The following is a 23,054-nucleotide window of genomic DNA, read 5'->3' as shown; positions in this document are numbered from 1 at the left end:
AGCAATTCTCCTCCTCCCTAGGGGTGTTCTGCTGGTTTCCTCAATGGACAGACACTCCATGCTGAAACTGTGCAAGTTCAAGCTCCAGGAGAACTGGCAGTGTCCACATATGCTGTTCAGAGAACTCCTCTTGCTCAGAGCAAAGAGGCACATTGAACAATGAATGTCTGAAACAGCCTTGATAATTCCAGATAAATACCTCTAAAATGATAACACCAGACACTTAGTTTAATTTTTTGTTATTCAAGATTGCATAATGCTGTGAAATACATTCCAATTATTTGAGCATTTTAGATGGAGCTACTTTACCTTTAACAGGGTTTTAGTACATTACAATTACAGAGAAACATTTTGGGCTTTCAAAATACTATGCGTGAAAACCTTAAAGTTATATATTCTTTGGCTACAATACCAGAGGTTTGTTAACCAAGGCTAGTCTTTCTTTCAAGAAAAACGATGTGCCATTTGATTGAAACACAACTGTTAAAGTAATTTAGTTATTAAATAATCACCACAATGACTGTTGTTTTTAGCTATTATAAATCTGTGTACATATGGTTATTTTACCCACATCCTATATCACTGAGGTAAAAACCTTAGAAGATGTGAAATTCAAGTTCATATTTCAATGTAGAGAGGGAGGTAAAAAATAGGCTATATTGAGAAAGAAATTATTTTGTGGAGTGATAGAGCCATTCCATTTTCATCTTCAGAATAGTCCAGAAGATTTGAAATAGCAAATAAGAGAATGAAAAAGTTGTTGAATAAAATAACTGCTGTGAGAAGAAAAATCAAAAGAGATGAGAGACAATGTCTGGGATGTTGATCTATGGCATCAAAAGGGATGATTGGGAGAAAATATGATGTGATGGTTTATATTTCGTTAGTATGAGTCTTGTGTTGACTTAAATCTTCCTCTCTCTCTTGTCAGGTCTTATTGTCCGGGAAGTGAGCATTGAAATTTCACGCCAGCAAGTGGAAGAACTCTTTGGACCTGAAGATTACTGGTGCCAGTGTGTGGCCTGGAGCTCAGCGGGTACCACAAAGAGCCGGAAGGCGTACGTGCGCATTGCCTGTGAGTCATTGTTCATAAACACCTTAGGTCTGAGAAGGTGATGAACATAAAAGTTTATACTGTAACTACCCTAGCACCGAAGAAACCTGGTCAAAAATCCTGGTCAAAAACCGCTCCCAGATTTCTGCATTTGAGCCACATATTCCTTTTAGGTCACCAGGATTTCATTTTATTTTTGATTTTTTTAATTTTTAATTTTTGTGGGTACATAGTAGGTATATATATTTACATGGTGCATGAGATGTTTTGATACAGGCATGCAATGCGTAATAATCACATCATGGGGAATGAGGTATCTCCTCCGGCATTTATTTATCCTTTGTGTTATAAACAATTCAATTATACTCTTTCAGTTATTTTAAAATGTACAATTATTATTGACCATAGTCACCCTGTTGTGCTATCAAATAGTAGGTCTTATTTATTCCTTCTAACTATTTTTCGTACTCATTAATCATTCGCACCTCCCTGCATCCCATGCTGCTACCCTTCCCCGCCTCTGGTGATCATCCTTTTACTCTCTCTGTCCATGAGTTCAATTGTTTTCAGTTTATTTTCTGTTTCAAGGCACTGAATAGTTTTGTTTTGTTTTGTTTTGTTTTGTTTTTAATGGATGTGAAAGAGGTGTGCTACTTTCCAAATATTTTGATTTTTAAAAAAAATCTACTAGGACTTAGGCTATAGGAAAATCAAGTGTATTCTTCGAATGAGTTTATTCTACCACTTTAAGACAAAGTTGAGTTGTTTTCTGAATGAAAATAGAGATTACCAAAATAAAACTTCTCTATTTATTTTGGAACCGTTCTAGTATATTGGACCACAAACAGCACTGTTTTCCAAATTATGTTCATTTCTAGTGTATACATGTTCAGGAAGAGCTTAAAAGGTACCTTGCAAAAAAAGGGTTCCATAACCAAATAAATGTGAGAAACACATTTTTGACAAAGTTATAGAAGCTTCTTCATTGCAAACTTCTCAAGATGATTTAATATGCTAATGTGCATATTATCACCACTAGGAGAAGGAGCCTGCAGCTTTGCAGAGCCCTTTCATCAGTAAATATTCTTGCCGTCTTGGGCAACATGGATGCCATGTAATCCGTCTCAAGGTTTTATATTGAGAAATTTTCTCATATGAGAAAGCACTGAAATCCATGTTTTCTTTTCTGAACCTTTACATCTCTGCATTTTACTGATTTTATTTTCTGTTGGATACCAATATCACTTACCTCGAAGTCCCATCAATCCTAGTTCTAAAGCCTCCCCCAATTCTATACTTGTCTCTGCCTCCCTTTCTTTTTCACCTAGCTCTGGACCACTGCAGATCTTCCCATTAGTCTCCATGGCGCAAGCCTTTCCTGTATTCCAGCCCTTCCTCCATGTTACCGCAAACACAGTCTTTCTAAAACTCAGGTCTCCTCCTGATAAGTTGTGGCTCTGTGCCCCACCAAAATCTCACCTTGAATTGTAAAAATCCCCATGTGTTGAGGGAGTAAACTGGTGGGAGGTAATTGAATCATGAGGGTGGGTTTTTCCTGTGCTGTTCTCATGATAGTGAATAAGTCTTAGGAGATCTGATGGTTTTATAAAGGAGAATTCCCCTGTACATGCCCTCTTGCCGGCCACCATGTAAGATGTTCCTTTGCTCTTTTTTCACCTTCCACCATGATTATGAGACCTCCCCAGCCATGTGGAACTGTGAGTCCATTAAACCTCTTTCCTTTATAAATTACCCAGTCTGGGGTATGTCTTTCTTAGCAGCATGAGAACAGATGAATACACCTCTCATCTCGCCTCCCAAATTTTATAGTGACAAGTGAGACAGTCAAAATGCCTTACAATGGTATATACCATTGAATTAGTTTTCTAGGGCTCCTATAACAAAATACCACGGATTGGGTTGGATGGCTTAAAGAATAGAAATTGATTTTCTACAGTTCTGAAGGCTAGAAGTGTGCTCTCAAGGTGTCAGCAGGCTTGGGTTCTCCTGAGTCTGCTCTTCTTGGCTTGCTGGTGGCCTCCTTCTCACTGTGTCTTCACATGGTCTTTCCTCTGTGTGTGTGCGTATCCCTGGCATCTCTTTGTGTGTCCGAATTTCCCTTCTTATAAGGACCCCCGTCAGATTGGATTAGGCCCACACCGACAGCTTCATTTTAACTTAATCACCTCTTTAAAAGCCTTATAACCCAATATAATCACATCCTCAGGTGCTGAAGGTTAGGGCTTAGCATCAGAATTTGGGGGAGTGGGATGTAGTTCAGCCAGTAACAACCACATTTTGTGGTTTACATATCCAACCCATGTTTCTAGCTCTGGCAGGTAAGGATTTCTACATTGTAGTCACACTAGATTAAAAATACTTTGATTTCCATGGCTTTCAACTATTCTTCATGCTGAAGCATTGCACCCTTAACTTACTACCTTTCACGACATATATATGTGAATGTGTGTATATATATGTTGCGAAAGGTAGTAAGGTAAGGGTGTGTGTGTATTTGTGTGTGTGTATGTATATCTATGTGTGTATATATATATACATATATATACATATGTATATATGTGGGTGTATATATACATATATATACATATGTAGATATGTACATACATATATTTATATATATACACACATATATATATACATACACACACACACATACAAAATGAAGATTTACTCTGTTCTTGGGACAATTGTGGGTACAGGGGTTGGTACTAGAAACAAAACATATAACCATCCTTGCCTCATGGAGCTCATGTTGTGGTGAGGAAAGGCAAACTCTAAATAAAATGAATGATCATCAGGTCTAGAGCATATGGCAAGTGCCATGAAGAAAAAATAAAGCAGGAAAAGAGAATTTGTAGGGTTGGAACAGAGTGGTCAGGAAGGTTTGCTGAGGAAGTTGACAGTTGCAGAGACCTGAAGGTGGGATAAGAGGGAATCAGGCAGAGGGGACTGTGGCTGGCACAAAGACCCTGAGGCAGGAGTGTGCTGGAGGGTCCCAAAGACAGCAGTGAAGCCAGAGTGGCTAGAAGAGTGAAGGAGTAGGAGGACATCCCCAGATGCAGCGAGAAAGGTAAGGCCTGGGCTAAAGACGGGAGGGGTGAGTGGAGATGGCATAGGTTCTGTAGGTGTTGAAATATCTTTGGTTTTTTTTTTTTTTTTTTCTGAGACGGAGTTTCGCTCTTGTTACCCAGGCTGGAGTGCAATGGCGCGATCTCGGCTCACCGCAACCTCCACCTCCTGGTTTCAGGCAATTCTCCTGCCTCAGCCTCCTGAGTAGCTGGGATTACAGGCACGCGCCACCATGCCCAGCTAATTTTTTGTATTTTTAGTAGAGACGGGGTTTCACCATGTTGACCAGGATGGTTTTGATCTCTTGACCTCGTGATCCACCCGCCTCGGCCTCCCAAAGTGCTGGGATTACAGGCGTGAGCCACCGCGCCCGGCTGTTTGTTTGTTTTTTGAGATGAGGTCTCATTCTGTCACCAGGCTAGCATGCAGTGGCACAATCACAGCTCATTGCAGCCTCGATGTCCCAGACTCAGGTGATTCTCTCATCCCAGCCTCCCAGGTAGCTGGGACTACAGGCCTGTACCACCATGCCCAGCTACATTTTTGTATTTTTTGTAAGCATGTAGTTTCACCATGTCACCCAGGCTGATCTCAAATTCCTGGGCACAAGCGATTTCACCCACTTCAGCCTCCCGAAGAATTGGGATTATAGGCGTGAGCCACCACACCTGGCCCATATCTGGTTTTGAGGATAAGTTGGAAACACTTTGGAATCTTTGCAGCAGAGGAACTCATGACCTGACTTCCATTAACAGAGTCATCTGGCTGTTGTGTTGAGAATGGACCATGATGGGCAAGGGGAGAAGCAGGAAGACCAGCGATGAGGCTACAGCTGTGAGAGGTGTTAGGCTAGTGTTGAATGGAAGCAGTGGAGACAGTGAGGCCAGGATTTCCTATATATTTAAAAGTAGAGATAACAACTTTGTTGAGACCTTGGATATGTGATGTGAGAGAAAGAGGGGAATGGATGACTTGAAAGGGCTAAACCTTTTCAAGGATTTCTTTCAAATGTCTTTAGCGAAGCCATTCCTGCCTCACAGGTGGAGGAGGCTGGGCATTCCTTTCTCAATACTTTCGGAGCAGTTTGTCTGTACTCCTAATATAGGACTTGTCTCACTTGAATTATATTCACTTGTAAAATCTGTGTTTCATGCCAGTGAGTTCCATGAGATCAAGAATTCTATTGTACTTAACTTTATATTTCTTATGCTTAGTACAATGCTTAGAATATGACAGATGTTTAATGATTTTTTGAATGAAAACTGTTACAAAAAATTCCCAGTGAAAATTATTAAAATGTTCGACGTTAATCTTTCCTCTCTGAGAATGTCTAAAAAGATTTTCTCTTCATCTTAAGTGGATTCTCCATGAAATTCTGTGGGATGGAGCCATACATGCAGCCAGCGTATTGAGGGGTGTCCTTAGGAACAGTATGCTAAGGATACTAGGATATCAGGTGGAGGAATAAAGGCAATAGGTTGGGCAGAGGGAGAAATTGAGCTGCAGGGCAAACACAACACATGATGATTCCACAGGGATCTCTGAAGCTCACATGGCCCTTCGGAGTTATGGCACCCTGAGGCGGAGGGGGTGAGCAGACCCGTATTCCCCCACACAGACTAGTCAGTGGATGCAGACCCTCCTTTACTCCCTACCCCACCAGCATGTGTAGCAGGGGCCAAGTCAGCTCTGTACCACTGAGGGTGATTCCAGGAGAGAGAAGCTGAGACTTTCACCATCACTTCCAACAGGTGCGACCAGGCCTCAAAGGGTCTCCTGAGAGCATATTACAACACCCACTGCCACAAATCCTGAAGAATTGATTTTATTGATTATAAAGAAAGATACTTTTAATCATGTTTAAAAAGAAACAGAAAAACAAGGGTTTCAGTCAAACATTTAATTTAACTCAAAATCAGTTTCAAGTTGTAAACAAAGGAGGCACAAGGTTAGAAAGCTATTCTATTATCTTTCACTTCTATGTATTCATTAATATCAAGCACAACAAATACTTAGAATTGCCAGTCTACATTCCACACCACATTGATTTGCTAAAGCTGAACTTCAAGAGCTGCATAGTTTCAAATGATGAATTTTTAGTTAAAAAGCTCTCAATTTTCATTGATTTGAAGAGAATATTGTTGTGCCAGTTTCATATATATATAACTATACATGTATAAGTAGATATATTCTTTTTCAGCACACAAATATTAAATACCTAAAAGTTTAAAATCCCTTTCTTTGCAGTATATTCTATAAACTTTGCTATTTGGCTTTTAAATCTAGTTTGACATTTTCAGATAAAGAAACTCTTCTTCTAGGTCAAGATTAATTTATCCACGGCACCTTTTCACCCTCGTGTAATAATATTCGAGAGCAGTTTGCCTATAATTCCACGGCTAACTGAACTCATGTGTGTGTACCTAAGGAACACCACCCAATGTGTAAAGATTTACTCATACAGATGTGCATCATAATAAGAACAAAAAAGTTAGAATTTTCAAATTCTCTCTGTGCAGGCTGATCCCTATGATTAGCGGGTCCTTGCTAATGTTGTAGAAGGTTGTGAGGTTTTTGGTTTTTGCGTTTTGTTATTTTTTGAGATAAAGTCTTGCCCTGTCCCAGACTGGAGTGCAGTAGCACAATCTCGGCTCACTGCAACCTCTGCCTCCCTGGTTCAAGTAATTTTCCTGCCTCAGTCTCCCACCATGTAGCTGAGATTGCTGGCATGTGCCACCACCCCTAGCTAATTTTTGTATTTTTAGTAGAAATACGGGACTCTCCATGTTGCCCAGGCTGGTCTTGAACTGGTGAGCTCAAGCAATCCACTTGTTTCAGTCTCCCAAAGTGCTGGGATTATAGGCATGAGCCACTGTGCCCAGTCACTTACAGGTTTTCTAGTCTGCCCAGTATCAAGTGAGCTATGGTGCTTTGCCTGGTAATACTTGACAGATGGCCATCACATAAATGGCAACTGGAGTTTAAACTCATCACAGGTTAAGATAACCATGATGCTAAAGTTAAACAAGTATGATTACCTCTCACCTAATTAGATTTATGCTCATTTGATGTACTATGGAGGGTCCCATAGTTCTTTCATGAAAAAGGTATATTTTCAGTTTATAAACCATAAATGAATATTGACTATTAATTTATGTATTTAAGCTTGCCTACAATATTTTACACATTCAAACCATGTAAAATATAAAAACAGGTTTGTGAGACAATCAAGGCAGAGGAAAAAATGGAAATATGAACGTTAGGATTCAGCCAGGCATGTGCTGAGAACATAACACATCTGCTTTAAAATCCTGCACATTTATAAGACGGCAGTGCCAGAGTTCCTAGGTGGGTCTAGTAGTTTTCATTCAGAGAGAAGTTTATCCTGAGAGAATTCAAGTTGCCACTACAGTGGTGTCCTAAGCAGAACCCTTATGGTAATACAGCTCCCACTGTCATCTCGGGTTTGTTTCTTCAAGTGTCTATTGCTATAGGCTAATGAGCGAATCCCAAGGCATAAGGTTCAGGCAAAACGTTAACACACAAGGTCTTTCCTCAGAAACAATTTGGGTTTCAATAGCACTGCTCTTGGTGTTACCATTGTTGATAATGTGGTTGTGTTGCGGGGGTAAGGATATGAGGGAAAGAGCGGCATTAGTAGAGTGGTTAATAGCACAAGCTGAGGGACAGATGGACTCATGTTCAATTCTAGTGCCATCACTTCCTGCTGTGACCTTAGTCAAGTTACTTGACCTCTGTGAGCCTTAGTTTCATCAACCATAACATGAAAACGATAGGGTATTTTTTAAGATTAAATGAGATAAACTCGTAAAATATATGGCATAGTGCCAGACACAGTGCAAATGCTCAGCGAGTGATAATAGGTATTCATAAAAATGGATATAGCAATTCTAAACAACTTTATAGGCTTATTTTGAAACAACAATATTGATCAAACTTTGAAAACTAAAAAGACTATTTCATGTCCCAGAAGTAGGCTCTCAGTCCTAGAGGTTGAAATTCTCTGCTGATTCACGTAAAATTTGACTGTAATTTCCACCCCCTCCCGCCCATTCCTGAGGGTGGAAGAACATGCCATATGGTCAGCCTTATCCTACAATCATGAGCTATAATGGGATTTACGTGCACCGAAGATTCATCTTCCGGGGAACAGCAGGATGGCTCCTCCAGATTTCCTCTCGATTGTGTGTGCAAACCAATAAATCACAGCCAGCATCACAAAGCCTGCTGGCCGCTAAGAGGAATAAGGTAGTTCCTGGAAAGAATTAAGGATGATCAAGGGCCCTTCCTGGCTTCCTCTCACAGCTCACTCATCCTTTTCTCTGAGATTATAACTACATTTGTGAACCACCTGTGGATTTAGATCGAGTCTTGTGTGTGAGTCTGTAGTATTTGTGAGTCTGTAGTATCCAGCACACTATCTAAAACAGCAGTGTCCAGTAGAAAATATCATGCCAGCCACAATATCATTTCAACTCTTCTAGTAGCCACAATTTAAAAAAAAAACAGATAAAATTAATTTTAGTAACGTATTTCACTTAGTCCAATATGTCTAAACTATCATTTCAACCGTATTACCAGTATCGACAAGTATTAATGGAATACTTTTCATTACTTTCGTTATACTGGTTTTTCAGAGCTGGGGTGTGTATCCTTACAATGACTTCAGTTATGACCAGCCACAGGTCAACTGCTTAAAAGCCTCATGTGGTTTGCGTTGGACAGATAGGCTCCAGAATAAGAATGATAATAATGGAAGCGCTGTTTCAAGCATGCTTTTTGTATTAGGTCATTCGGTCTTTTCAAGGACTCTATGTGATGACTGCTATTATTATTCCCATTTTATAGATGAAGAAATTGATAGCAAAGGGAGATAAAAAATCGCCTGAGGTTATATAGCTGGTGAATGGAGCAGTGAGTCAGGCCAGCAGCCAAGTCCACAAGTTTAACCAGCACACTGGGTACAAAGAAGGGAGGAGGAGACAAGGATTTGTAGATCAGGTGGCAATTCACAGAAACATCTTATTCTCTACATGCATAATGTTTATAATTGGTGCAATGTCTCATGCCTGTAATCCCTCATGCCTGTAATCCCGTGTTGGGATTACCCCAGAAGGCTGAGGCAGGAGGATCCCTTGACCCCAGGAGGTCAAGGCTGCAGTGACCCATGATCACACCACTGCACTCCAGCCTAGGTGACAGAGTGAGATCCTGTCTCAAAAGAAAAAAAAAATGGGCCAAGCGTGTTGGCTCACGCCTGTAATCCCAGCACTTTGGGAAGCCAAGGTGGGTGGATCATGAGGTCAAGAGATCAAGACCATCCTGACCAACATAATGAAACCCCATCTCTACAAAAAAAATAAAAATCAGCTGGGCATTGTGGCACGTGCCTGTAGTCCCAGCTACTCAGGAGGCTGAGGCAGAAGAATTACTCGAACCTGGGAGGTGGAGGTTGCAGTGAGCCAAGATCATGCTACTGCACTCCAGCCTGGTGCCTGGCAACAGAGCGAGACTCTGTCTCAAAAAAAAAATAAAATAAAATAAATAAATATATATATATATATATATATATATATATATATAGGCTTACTATTATTTATAATATAGAAGCATAAAAGGACCTTGGCTTCCTGCCTTTCTTCTTATGCTTGGTCTGCTCTAACCACACCCGTTTCCTTGTTTCTGGAATGCAGTAGATTCATTCCACATAGAGGCTGTTTGCAACAACTGCTTCTTCCCACTTGGAACATTTTTACCCTAAGTCTAAAACTGGCATACTTTCTTCTTTCATTCAGATTTATGCTGAGATGTCACCCTACAGAGGGGTCTGTCTATCCTGACCTCACCCGTCACTCGCCTAAACCTAATCCTGCTTTATTCTTCTCCATAAGGTTTTTCTTCATCATTATTTGTTTTCTTTCGAATTAACCATCTGCCATACCAGAATGTAAGCTTCACAAGGACAGAGATTTTCTTTTCTTTCTTGTTGTCTCCAGAGCCTAAAAGAAGTACCTTGCCTGTGACTGGTGATAAATAAATTGAAACATAAATAAATGAAATAACATTGAATTAAATTGAAAGCACATGATGGGGAAAACTGATGATACTATTCAATTCAAATCATTTGTTCATTTAATAAAAATGCTTTTTCCCCAAGGAATTCGAGAACATCAGGTAGCTGGACGTGATTGCCTCTGTGCTCCCACTCTTCTCACCCCCATGGCATTCATATACTTACTATGTTTCTGCATAGCACTTCTCACCTTCTAACCCATCATACGTTTACTTATTTATTAGTTAATGGTTTGTGTTCCGTCCCAGCTCACCCACTTAGAAAGTAAGGTCTACATAGGCAAAGATTTGTGTTTGGTTTTTTCACTGCTGAATTCAAAATGCCTAGGATGACTCTTGTCACAATGTAGGGACTCAAGAAATATCATAAAGGAATGAATGAATTGGCATTTCTATATTTAAGTATCTCCAGTTAAATATATCTGTAATCTCATGAATTACTGTGTTGGTTCACATATGCAGAAGTCCTGACTTGTGGCCTTATGTTCTGCTTTTTTATTTTCCACCAGTCTATTCTAGTTGGCATAAGACAAAATTAATTACACAATTTAAGAAAAATAATGCATTTCTTTAAACAAGCATCCTGAAAGATATAGGTCATACTATGAACAGTTCTAGTAGCCTAATGCCAAATGTCTTGCTAGAATTCGGAAGGCTCCCCTGTACACCAGAATAGATGGTGTCTCTTTCCTAAGGTACATTTCTGAATTGTGGTCTGATACTTTGCATAAGAACCATTAAAGCCCACATTAATCCAATTATAAGTAATAGAGGCCATATTTTGAATTGGATAAGATTAAATACATACTTTCAACATTTTTAGATAAGGGAAAAACATTTAAACAATAAATTAATTTTTCTTTTATATAAATCTTGACAGTTGTCTTAGTTTATCATGTTATTTCTATTTCAAGATTAAATATTACAGTGCATACCTTTGTCAGTCTATAGTTTTTCAAACATATTTGCTTTTGTATATAGGCAGAAGTTCCCAAGTTTCATGGATGCCCCACAATTTCATAGGCATTTATAGCTCATATCTATTCTGAGAGGTAGACAACAAATTCATAGAACACAGCCTCGTAAGTCATATTTTGGGGGAAATCATCTATACATATGTTATAGGCAGGGCTGATAACCCACTGGACAAAAATGTGTTATTAAAGTATGTTTTATGCTGTATGAAAAGTGAAGTTTATGGCGAAAATGCTTATTTGCAAGAAAACAGATTGTCTGCAATCATTGCATTCTTTTTTTGTACTCTGCGAAAAGAGCCTTAACTTTTTGGTTTGTCAGGTTCCTCATCCATAAAGTTGGCATATTTCTTATTATTTATCCCTAAGACATACCTTAAAAAACATTGTGATGACATATAATCATTTTTTTTTCCTGAAACTAAAGACGTAGTGTGAATATAAAAGAGTGGCTTGTATGGATTTTTTTTCTCCCTCTTTTCTGTAGTGGATGTCATTTGGAGTGCAAGCTGTAAAATATTTACTTGAAAAAAAAAACCTCTTTAACAAGACTATCTGAATACAAATGTGTTTGTTTGTCCTATAAATGCCCAAAAGTCAAGAAATAACAAAGAATGACTGAAATTGTCCTTCCGTTCTAAAGACACTTTGTTCCCTGGAGTTTCTCCCATTTGAATGATCTCAGTGCAGTAAGTGTTAGCCAGGCCTTGGCACGACTGAAGAAATTACCAAGCTTAACCTTCTGCTGACTTGCTGCAGATCATTCTAACCTCTCTTCCTGGTTATGAGTTACGATATTACAAAAGTGTTTGTGGTAAATTCCTAAGAGAGAACAAAAACTTTATCCCTTACAAAAGCAAAATGAGGTTATAAAATAGCAGGACAAAAATCAAAATCTATTTTCTTTATTCTTTCTTCTCTAAAGTCGTCTCTGTCCTAGTAGCCAACGTTTAAGACATGCGTACTGTGTGCCTAAACCTGTTAGAACACCCTTGTTCGTGTTAACTATCAAAATCCTCATACGACATCCTATGAGGGAAGTTTTGTTATCTTCATTTTATAAATAACAAAACAGAATCATGGAAATATTCCTAACTTGCCCATGTCACCTGTTTAGGAAATACTGAATCTGAGTTTTAAACAAACTTCTCTCTTAGTAGTCCTGTTGCAAAAAATTACACACAGTTGCAAAAACATAACAATTCTTGACTTTTCAAACTATAGAGGGAACTGCATGTAGTTGATTTTTCTTTGTTTTATGGTTTACAGTATTTGAGAAGGAAAGAAAAGTAAAAATAAATACCACCCAGCTTTTTTTTTCTTTAATTTTTTTTTTAGAGGCAGGGTCTTCCTTGTCACGCAGACTGGACTGCAATGACATGAGCATAGTTCATTGCACCCTTCGCTTTCTGGGCTCAAGCGATCCTCCCACCTCAGCCTCCCCAGTAGCTGGGACTACAGATACCTTCTACGGTACTCTGCTAGTTTTTGTATTTTTTGGAGAGATGGGGGTTCTCACTTTGTTAGCCAGGCTGGTTTCAAACTCCCTGGCCTCAAGCGATCCCCCACCTTGGCCTCTCAAAATTTTGGGATTAAAGGCATAAGCCACTGCACCCAGCTTCAATTTTTAAAATGTACTATATCCTTTATATTTACAAACCACAATAAGAGTTGCTTAGCATAATAATATTTTTCTTTATTTTTAAAAATTCCAGCAAAAATCAGATACTCTATTCCTGGAAAAGAAAACCATAGCTCACATTTCAGGGTTCTGTGGCAATAACTCAGGCATTTTTCACTTTTAATAAATGCCCAAAGCTCTGAAGGCTAATCTAGTTCTTCCAAAATATGCTTCACTGGTTGGTTCACAGCAGTTATTTCCTGTTAACAGCCAGAATTGGTGATTTAAGCATAAATTCTACTCTGCTATGACAACATAATTAGCTTCTTCCATCATTATTGGGGGAAAGATACATTTTTTTCCCTTTAAGAGCACAGTATTATTACTTTGAGCGACCATGAAATTATTGGCTAGAGAAACACTCTGAAAATATATTAAAACAATTTTTTTAAAAATTTAGAATGTGTTCATCACCTTTGTTCATTGAATGTGTAAAAGAATTAACTGAAAAACAATTGAAAGTATGAAAATGTGAATCATAGTACAGCAGCTGTATTTGCTTATTGCAGGGTCAGGCCTGGGTCAGAAAGTGCATAAGTTGGCCAGCAGCAGATAACAACATGAAGCTCTTCTAAGTATAGAATTTCCGTAGATTGAGAACCGTTTTGTCAAGACCAGTTCAATTTGGGAAGCAAGAAGCTTATTTCTGATATTTGGAGTTTGGCTTCTTAGTAAAATTTAAAGAAATAAATATCCATGTAACCATCAACTCTGTGAACACTTGACAGCAATGCTGATTTGGGGGCTGGATCAAGTGGGTATGTAAATGAATACATTGATGAAGGACTCTTTAGGTAATTGCACTGTCCTAGGTTTTTAATGTATGTTACCTTTTAAAATCTTCACAATAACCCTGTATAATAAGTACTCGAATTATCTTCATTTTATGGATGAAGAAATGAAAGCATAGCCATCTCAGTAAGTACAGAACCAAGATTAAACTATGGCAGAGTGGATCCAGGCTCCATGCTTGTATCCACAGTAGTAGAATAGACAATGACCCCTAAAGGCATCAGGTCCTATCTCTGGAATTTGTAAATATTACCTTATGTGGAAAAAGGATCTTTGCAGATTTGGTTAAGGGTCTCGAGACGGGGAGATTTTCCTAGATTGCCCAGGTAGACTTTAAATGCCATCACAAATGCCTTATAAGAGAAAGACAAAGGGAGATTGGCACAGATTGAAGAAGCGAATGCAGTGTAACCACAGAGGTAGAGATTAGAGGAATGTAGCCACAAGCCAAGGAATGCCGGCAGCCACTGGAATCTGGGAGAGACAAGGCATGGTCTCTCCCTAAGAACCTCCAGAGGGAGCATAGCCCTGCTGTCCCTTCGATTACGGTTCAGTGAAACTGATTTCAAATTTTTGACCCTTAGAACTTTAGAGTGAATATATTTCTGTTGTTTTAAGCCAGGAAGTTTGGGAAAATTTCCACTGGAAAAAAATACAACTGCTATGCAGCATCCATTTTTCAGCAAATTCACATCATGGAATAACCCACTTCTAAATAGCTGGTGAGCTTGAACAAGTGAGTTAGCCCTCACCATTCTAGATATATAATCTGTAAAGTGAGGAGGTTAGACTGTGTGACTTGTAAGACATTTTATAGTTATACATCATAGGGGAAATTGTTCCCAGGCCTTCAATAAAGGGAATTGCCAGATTATTTTGGGAATTGAATTTAACTCAGCATTTAAGGAGCAACTGTGTGCTCAGCACCAAGCACCAAGATTTACTTGATCTCAAAGAATTTTTTAAAATTTTAAATGTAGCATTCAAGACTGGGATTAAGTTTGTTTTTTTGAAGTTATAACTAAGCAGCGACACGATATCAAATAGAAACACAGTGATAACTGTGCAGACACATTCCACATCAGGAGTTCTGTGCAGTTAACTCTGGGCTGAGGATGCAAATGCATTGCATCTTGACTGCTAATTCCTGCTCCTCTGTGGCCTCCCAAAGTCCCATGTTGGAGCAGATCCTGAAGCTAAATCCAGACTCTGGAGAAAAGAGTATCATGGTCAATTAAGTATAGATCATGAGTTGAAAGGGAATACAGTGGTTCCAAATATTTGCCATTCCTACTCTAAAGAGTAAGAATTAAGATCATAACCACTCTTAACTGTTTCCTGCTGTACCTGAAAGAGCTTCAGATTTTTCTTCATAGCAATTGTAGAAATGACAACATTGGTTCAGAATAGAATGTAGGGACATTTTTATTCTAAGTAGTCATCAAGAATTACAGAAATGACTGCAAAGTGTCAAGAAGCTTTTTCTTTTCCTAACTTGGGTGCTAATGGTTTACATTTATTAAAAATGTCAACTAATCTGAAGTGCCCACATTTATTGCCTAACATTCTTTTGGAAAGCAGGTAAGGGAATATAAGTAAATAATTAAAAAATACTAATTTATGAAGTGTTATTTATGCAATCCTACTAACAAAAACAGCTTTACTCACCAACATCTCTGGTTGGCTTTCTTGGTTAAGTGTCTGAAAGTCAGAAGCAAAATGCTCTGGGGATTTTCTCTGAGGTGAGAGAGAGGCCGCAAGAAACATTAAGGTAACTCGACACTTTCAGCATTGAACTTTCTGGGCCATTGGTCTGGAAGTGTCAGTCCGCAGGTCCAATATCGCATCCCACTTTTTTGGTTTAGTCCTCAAAATATTGGCCCACACAAGTATTTTGATAAAGTTTTCAGTAGCTGACAACGTATACAGTTTGAAAAAAAATTACATAAAATTCCACATTACCAACTTCTGTTAGTCATCAAATATGGGGTCTGTGGCCCATTGAGCCTGCATTTATTGGCGACGTGCAGCCAGAGCTAAGCAACAAGAGTAAAGAGGAAGCTGATTGATCGGTGTTGTGCCCATGTCTCCATTAAAAGTTAGGAAAAAAAGACAACCCAGGTGGGTGTCATGTTTCAAGAAAAAAAGTCTTATGCCTAGCTTTCTCCCATTTATGTTACCTGAATGATCCTTAGAGACATTTGAAATTCAAGTCCTGTGCTAGACAATGTCAACCTTCAGCTGGTACAAAAGTGAGCTCTGGGACACTGTGGAAACACCAGTAGGGACCCACTGTAAGCCAGGCATGTAGAGCCACAGTGCAGAAGCAGATCTGTTTGGCTCACGCAACCTCCTACAGCGCCCACAGCCTCCTACGGCACCCACAGTCCCGAGCATATCGTGGTGTTCCACAATCAGTGAATCACCTCATCAACCAATGCTCCTCAGATTTAAGTGCTAGGCAGAGAACACACCTGTGGAGCCTGTTAAAACTGTAGCATCCAAGGGCCCAACCTGAGTGTAGAATCTGTATTTTAATCAAGCACAGTAGGGTAATACCTGCCTATCTCTTCATGAAATATCACCTTCAATTATTAGCCCTCCCAATTGCTTTGTTTCACTTGGTTAGGTTTATTTTGATTAATAGGGATAACAGTAAATACACAACCTAATAAAATTTATTACTACTTTGGGGAAAAAGTAAAGTGGGGGGTTATTATCTTTTGGACACTTACTATATGCTAGGCATGTGATTCGAATTTTATAGGTGACCCTTCCTATATAACCCTGTGAAATTATACCCATTTATCAGCTGATGAAACTAAGGCAGGAAGAGATTAAGCAATGTGCTCAAGGTCCAGTGGATAGTCAAGTGGTAGAGTCAGGACCTAAACCCAGGGTTGTGTGTGCCAAAACCTTGCTCTCAGCCACACCGTTAGCCTACCCAGTGGCTTTCAGACCTTTTTGACCTACAGTAAAAAACAGGTTGATATCACAATCAATTAGACACCTGCATCCTTACACACAAAAACCTATGAGTGTACATACATATATACATCCATAAGACTATGTATGATATATCTTGATACCTTCTGTTTATTCAGTTTCATACTTTTTCATGCCAGATTTTAATCCACTGAATAGATTTTATAACCCTCTAAAGGGTCATGACACTCAGTTTGAAAAACAGCAATAAACCTGAAATTCCATAAGAATAATAAGGAATGCTAGATACTATAGTTTATGGACCACATGGCCAAAGTGTGTATGAGAAAGATGTGTACAAAATTCATGCCTATGAGTAATCACCTTTCATTGCAGAACTGTCTGAGTAATAATAAATGTAATTGTAATAATTTACGTATTTTATGCTTTATGATCTTCCAAACTTTTCATATTATCTATTTTAATATTCACAAAACCTGATGGAGGCTAAAAAAATAAACCAACAGTAATAATGTTACATTTCATTTGTATCTTATTCTGTGGAATTTAAGGATTTAGATTTCTACTAGAATAGTCTATTGAAGTATACCCATTGAAGAATTACTTACTTCATACTATCAGTCTATCACATCACCAGTATTTTGTTTTTATTACAAAAAAGTTATTCTGTGCTTAATAATGGATAGAAAATCATAGAAATATTTTATTCTAATAAGTAAATCTTTCTGCATAATGAAGTATCATTGGTGAGACAATAAATATTTTTAATAAATGTAAATCATTTTTAAAATGGAATAAAAACATGCTTATCTTATTTAAGGCAATGGTATCCACAACCTGCCCGCTTACCTACCACAGGGAGATCGTTTTGCTGGTATTTTCTCCTATTCTTCTAAAATTAGCAGGGCTCACAGGTAGAGGGATGTTGGTATGACCCGTGACACTAGAGCCTCGGCTTTCCTGTTTTAGGCCACACTCACCCTTTTCAGACAGTGACAGGCAAAGTTCCTCAAGAAATCGCACTGGGAAGAGGCAGTTCTGCCCCTTTAGCAAATATGCACATTGACATGATGGGCTCCCTTCCAAATTGTTTTGGGTAGCCATTTCCCTCTGCTGTCCTCTCTGTCCCATGGAGACAGAAATAATTCTTAGTGTATTTACAATCATTGGGGCTTTACTTTTCATCTGCTTTTGTGGAGTATATTACTCTCCGGGATTTACACAAAGAATTTGCTGATTTTTTTAATAAGAAAAAATTCCTGTAACCCACTCCTCTCCCTAGTTTCTAACTCATGTGCACACACATAGATCCAAGTGTTCAAAAACTTCTGTGAAAATTTTTCTTTGGAGAATATTATAAGCTGTTGTCTTCAAAGATGCATCAACTCCTTGACTTTTGAAACATAATTTCATCTGTTATTTCTCTTGGACACATAATTGCAACCAAGAAGTACCTTGTTCTGCAAAGGATAAGCTTTCCCCCTCTAAAATGTATATTTCAAATCTTAGTCTGTTCAGTAATAGGTCCTTAGTGTAAAAGCATCCTTCAGAAGCATCTAGTAATTTATTTTCATTTCATAAATGTAGAAAATGAAGGGCAGAAAAGTTCTGTCTCCCGGTTAGTCTTCTTTTCTGCTAAGCACATATTGTCACAAAGCAGAGCGAATGTTTGCAGAAAGCCACGAATTCGTGTATTTGGCATCACAGCTAATTTGTAACCACAGTATATTGTGCAGAAAAATAAATCATTGAAAGCATCAAAATTCTACCCCCCTAAAAATGAGGCCTTGTGTGCACATGTGTGTGTCCAAAGGGACTTTCTTTGGTTATGTATAAATGGTAAATAGAAATCCATATTGTTTCAGGTCTGATTCTTCATCTGCTCATTGGATTTCAGTGTATGGATTTAGTAAACCAATATTCATGTTCTTAAGTAAATGTCTCTCTGGGTGCATATATATGATGACAGCTTTTAATTGGCAGAATCAGTGACTAAATTAGAGGCATGCCAACCAAGTTGACTTTGCAAAAGTAATCTACGTTATTAATGAAAGGGCTTCATACTTATTTCAGTGGAAGTCTTATAACTAATGGAAAGAAAGCAGAAATGTAGAATCTTAAAGGTCTTCCAAGGGCAGAAATTCATCTTTTTTTTCTGACAAGAATGCCCACATTATTCTGAACCATTCTGTTTTACATCTAATTCCTAGCTGACAAGTGTCCGTTTTTCATTCTTATTCATTCATCACCCTTGTGTTCACTTTGCCTGCAAGGCATCTGGCCTGCCTTCTATCACATCTTTCCAATTGATAAAAGATATGCTTAAAATCTTATCTCCCCTCCCCTCGCAGGGTAGTGAGGAGGCATGCTGAAATATGCAGCTTCCGCACTGCCTGGCTGTGATATATCCTATGCTCATTACACAACCTGAAAGCCAGAGAGGAGGTTTTATGGCAGGAATTAGAAGTGTTTTTCAGGAAGAAGTATTGCCTTGTGGGGGCTTCAATGTGAGATCATTCTAGAAATTAGATCAAATTTATATAGAGTTTAAAGCCAACCCTTTAAAATTATTCTGTGGTATTCAATGATGGTTTAGTTAAACCCATCTTTTGAAGTAGATGCCTGTGTTTGTCGCCATTCTCAATTAGGCAACAAGGGTCTACATAAAATATGCCTTCATACGGCAAGAATTAGAAAACTATGCCAAAAATTGCACCATATTCTAAGTAGAATTACAGCAAGCTGCACTCAAACCCACTGCCCATTAATGGTGCCACTAACTTCTGTCACCTTAAAATTTTAGAAATGAGTAGTAGATACTATTGGGACTCAGAAAACAATGCCCCAAAATGAAGCACTCAGAAGCAAAAGTTTTTCTCTGACCTTCTCCTTCCCTCCTGTCTCTCACTCCACTCTTCCTCAAGGCCAGCCATGGAAAGATAATCCCCTTCGCCCAAAACTGAAAAATATTATTCTAAATTTCCATCCTCCTTTTTCTGTAAAAAGTGGCCATAAAAAATTTACCCAACCTACCTTGTGAGATCATAGGTCATAAGACCACCATTCCAGAGAGGGTCCTGCTCGACACCCAGATGAAGGAATGAATGAATGCTCAGAGAGGCTAGGAAGAATCTAGACCCACAGTCTTGCTGGGTTTCCCCTCTCAGTCTATTAGCATTAGGTTATATCCTTTTTGTCCTATCATGTTTCTACACGGCTGTCCAGACTTTGTTGAACAGAAGCATAAAAATGGACAATTATCCCTGGATCTTTGCATCTTCATTCCAAAGGCTTCCATGTGTACCTTTGTCTGTCTTCTCTCCAATTAATCTGCCTCCTTTGACTTAGTTGGTTTCCCAGTGAACCTTCAGAGGGTGAAGGAGAACTTCTCCCTCCACCTCTACAGTGCCCAGAATGGTCATTTCCCCACTTCCTGGGTACTCCTCATCACAACTTGGCTTCTGCTGCCCCTTCACTCCTAAACTTCCCAGACCAATGCCTTCTCTCCTTTGAGTACTTCTGAGTCCTTCACTGCATTTCTCCTATTGACCTCTCCACTTTTTAAAACTTCATTTTCCTCTTGGCTGCTCTGACACTAACTTCCTTGGGTTTTCGCCTACCACTTGGTTCACTCTATATCATCAACTGACAGCTTTTCCTCTTGAATATCACTGTCCTGTTTTCTTTATGCTCCAGTCTGTCCCTGATGATGCCACCTGTTTCCAGTGCTTCAGCGATTGCTTAGGTGGTGAAGCACAAGAAAACCTACCAGGCCTTCTTTTCCAAGCCCTAGATGTGTGGTTATCAACTGGGCATGATTTTTCCCCTTAGGAGACATTTGGCATTGTCTGAAGGCACTTATTTTGTTAAGGTTGGGATGAGTTTCTAAAGGCATCTGGCAGGTAGAGTCCAGGGATGTTGCTAAGCATCCTGCTATGCAAAGAACAACTGTACCACAAAGAATTTCCCAGTCCCAACATTAATAGGGTCGAGGTTTAGAAATCATGATCTAGACTACTACACTTTTCAATTTGATTTTTTCAGGGATATGCCAAACTTAACATGTACCAAAATGAATTTATCTTTCTCTCTGCTTCCCTGCCCAATTTGATACTGTACTGTACCAAGTTAATGATGCAGTAGCTAAGAATATAGCATTATCTTTGCCTCCTGGCACTCTCCAAATACCTACATCTTCCTTGAGGTATGATCTATTTATTTCTAGAATGCTTGCTCCTATCCTGTCCACTGTCACTAGCTGAGTCCAGGACCCCATCATCCATCACGGTTTATTCAAATAAGTCCCTAACTTCAGACTCCTCACCAATGCCTCTATCCAGCAGTCACTCTGATGCACACTCTTGGGCTCTGCTCTTGCTCCTTTGCTCAGAAGCCTTGGAGGATTTGCCATTCCATAGCATGACAGAAAGGCTTTTCATAAGCACACCTCAGCTTACATTTCTAGTCTTCTTTCTGTACATCTTGTACATTTTGATCCTAAGCACCTAATAAAATGTCTACCACATGGAGGCAGTGAAGAAAGTTAAATGAAGTTGCTCAGTTTGGATACATATATGCCTTTCTTTTTCTTGTTCTTTTCGCTTATTTTGTGATATCTTGATTCATTTAAATCAGAGTGAGTCAGTATGTTATTTAATTTGAGAATTCATTGCAATTATTATGTCTTTGCCCTGCCCCACATCAGGCAGCAGTTCCTCAGGATCATTTTTTACAAACAAGATATACCTTGTCAAGAACATTTTAGCCCATAAAAGTTATTCACTGCTGCTCTTTTTATTGGTATCTTGTGTTTCATCAAATTTTATCTCAATGCAGATCAAAAACCAACAGAAACCACCACATCAGAAGAGAAAATTTTTAATATTTCCATTGGAAGAGTACGAATTAACCAAAAGAGATGTCAGGGGGATGTGTGGGGTGGCAAAATGTAAAAAAAAAAAAAAATCCATATCAGCAGGTTCTAAGGCAGCCATTGATTATTATGCTCTGAGGCTGTAGGTAATTTGGTCAACACGTTTTTTGGATGTAAGACAATTACACGGTTTAGATAATGTTAAAGTTATGATAACTCTGTGGATTCCAAATGTTCATTTCTTTTTGTTGTTGTTGTTGATGAGATGGAGTCTCGCTCCATCGCCCAGGCTGGAGTGCAGTGGTACGATCTCTGCTTACTGTAACCTCCGCCTCCCAGGTTCAAGCAACTCTCCTGCCTCAGCTTCCCGGGCAGCTGGGACTACAGGTGCATGCCACCATGCCCAGCTAATTTTTGTATTTTTAGTAGAGATGGGGTTTCACCATGTTTCCCAGACTGGTCTCAAACTCCTGATCTCAGGTGATCCACCCACCTTCGCCCCCCAAAGTGCTTGGATTACAGGCATGAGCCACCGTGCCCGGCCCCAAATGTTAATTTCTACAATATACTCAGTGTCTTAACAATCAAATTAGAAGCATTTTTCTGATGGAAATTCTGTCATATTTGGGGGTCTCTTGTCTTGCCTCAGACCCTCATAGATCTATAATTTTCTCACAACCCCTATTGTCTTGAAAGTTTTCTCCTGCCAAGAAATTAAACAAAATGGCAAATGTGTAACAATGCAGTCTTTTCTTAGCACATTTTCCAGGTGCTTTCTGGTAGAGTTCTATTAGGGATATGCCTCGAGAGCAGGGGTCCCAACCCATGGGCTGAGAACTGGTACTGGTCCTTGGTCTGTTAGGAGCCAGGTCGCACAACAGGAGGTGCATGACAGGCTAGTGAGCATTACCACCTGAGCTCTGCCTCCTGTCAGATCAGTGGCAGCATTAGATTCTCACAGGAACGTGAACCCTATTGTGAATTACGGATGTGATGGATCTAGGTTGCACACTCCTTATGAGAGTCAAACTAATGTTCGATGATCTGAAGTGGAACAATTTCATCCCAAAACTATCTCACCACACCCCCACTCCAGCGGTCAGTGGAAAAATGCTCTTTCGTGAAACCAGTTCCTAGTGCCAAGCTGAGGACCACTGCTCTGGAGTCTCCAGGTTGCCACTTGTTAGTTCAATCCACTGCAGTGCTGCTTTCAGATTCTTATGTCTTTATCAGGGACCTGGGATGACAGAACAGAGACATTGATTTTTTATTAAAATTCACTGGGTAAAATTCTAATAACTTTTTATTGGAAAGAACCAAACTGTACATGCATGAAATAAAATTTTTGTAGGCTTTTTGAAAAAAATGCTACTGCAAAGTTCTATGACTAAATTAATTTTTTAACTCTAGAAATTAGATTAAATGTAGAATTTAAGGCCAAACCACTAAAACAAAATAATTATATGGTATTCAGCGATTATTTAGTTAAACCTATTTCCTGAAGCATGTGCCTCTGATGTGTTTAAAATGACAAACTGGTTTCCAACATTT

The 23,054-nt window shown here is 39.0% G+C and overlaps 1 protein-coding gene across 2 annotated transcripts in view; it reads left to right on the top strand.

The window, feature by feature from the left end:
* UNC5C (unc-5 netrin receptor C) overlaps positions 1–23,054 on the top strand; it is a 391,508-nt gene that overhangs the window by 252,501 nt on the left and 115,953 nt on the right. For both annotated transcript variants that reach the window (XM_064369334.1, XM_064369328.1), the window contains exon 3: positions 932–1,075. In XM_064369334.1, coding sequence (XP_064225404.1) covers positions 932–1,075 — 144 coding nt within the window. The remainder of the gene's footprint in view (positions 1–931; positions 1,076–23,054) is intronic.

This window comes from Aotus nancymaae, unplaced genomic scaffold (assembly GCF_030222135.1).
Source record: "Aotus nancymaae isolate 86718 unplaced genomic scaffold, 86718_ANA_hifiasm-v0.15.2.pri h1tg000006l, whole genome shotgun sequence".
NCBI classification, from domain to species: Eukaryota; Metazoa; Chordata; class Mammalia; order Primates; family Aotidae; genus Aotus; species Aotus nancymaae.
The sequence above is the reverse complement of the archived record's forward strand: the minus strand, read 5'-3'. Positions and strand labels throughout refer to the sequence as shown.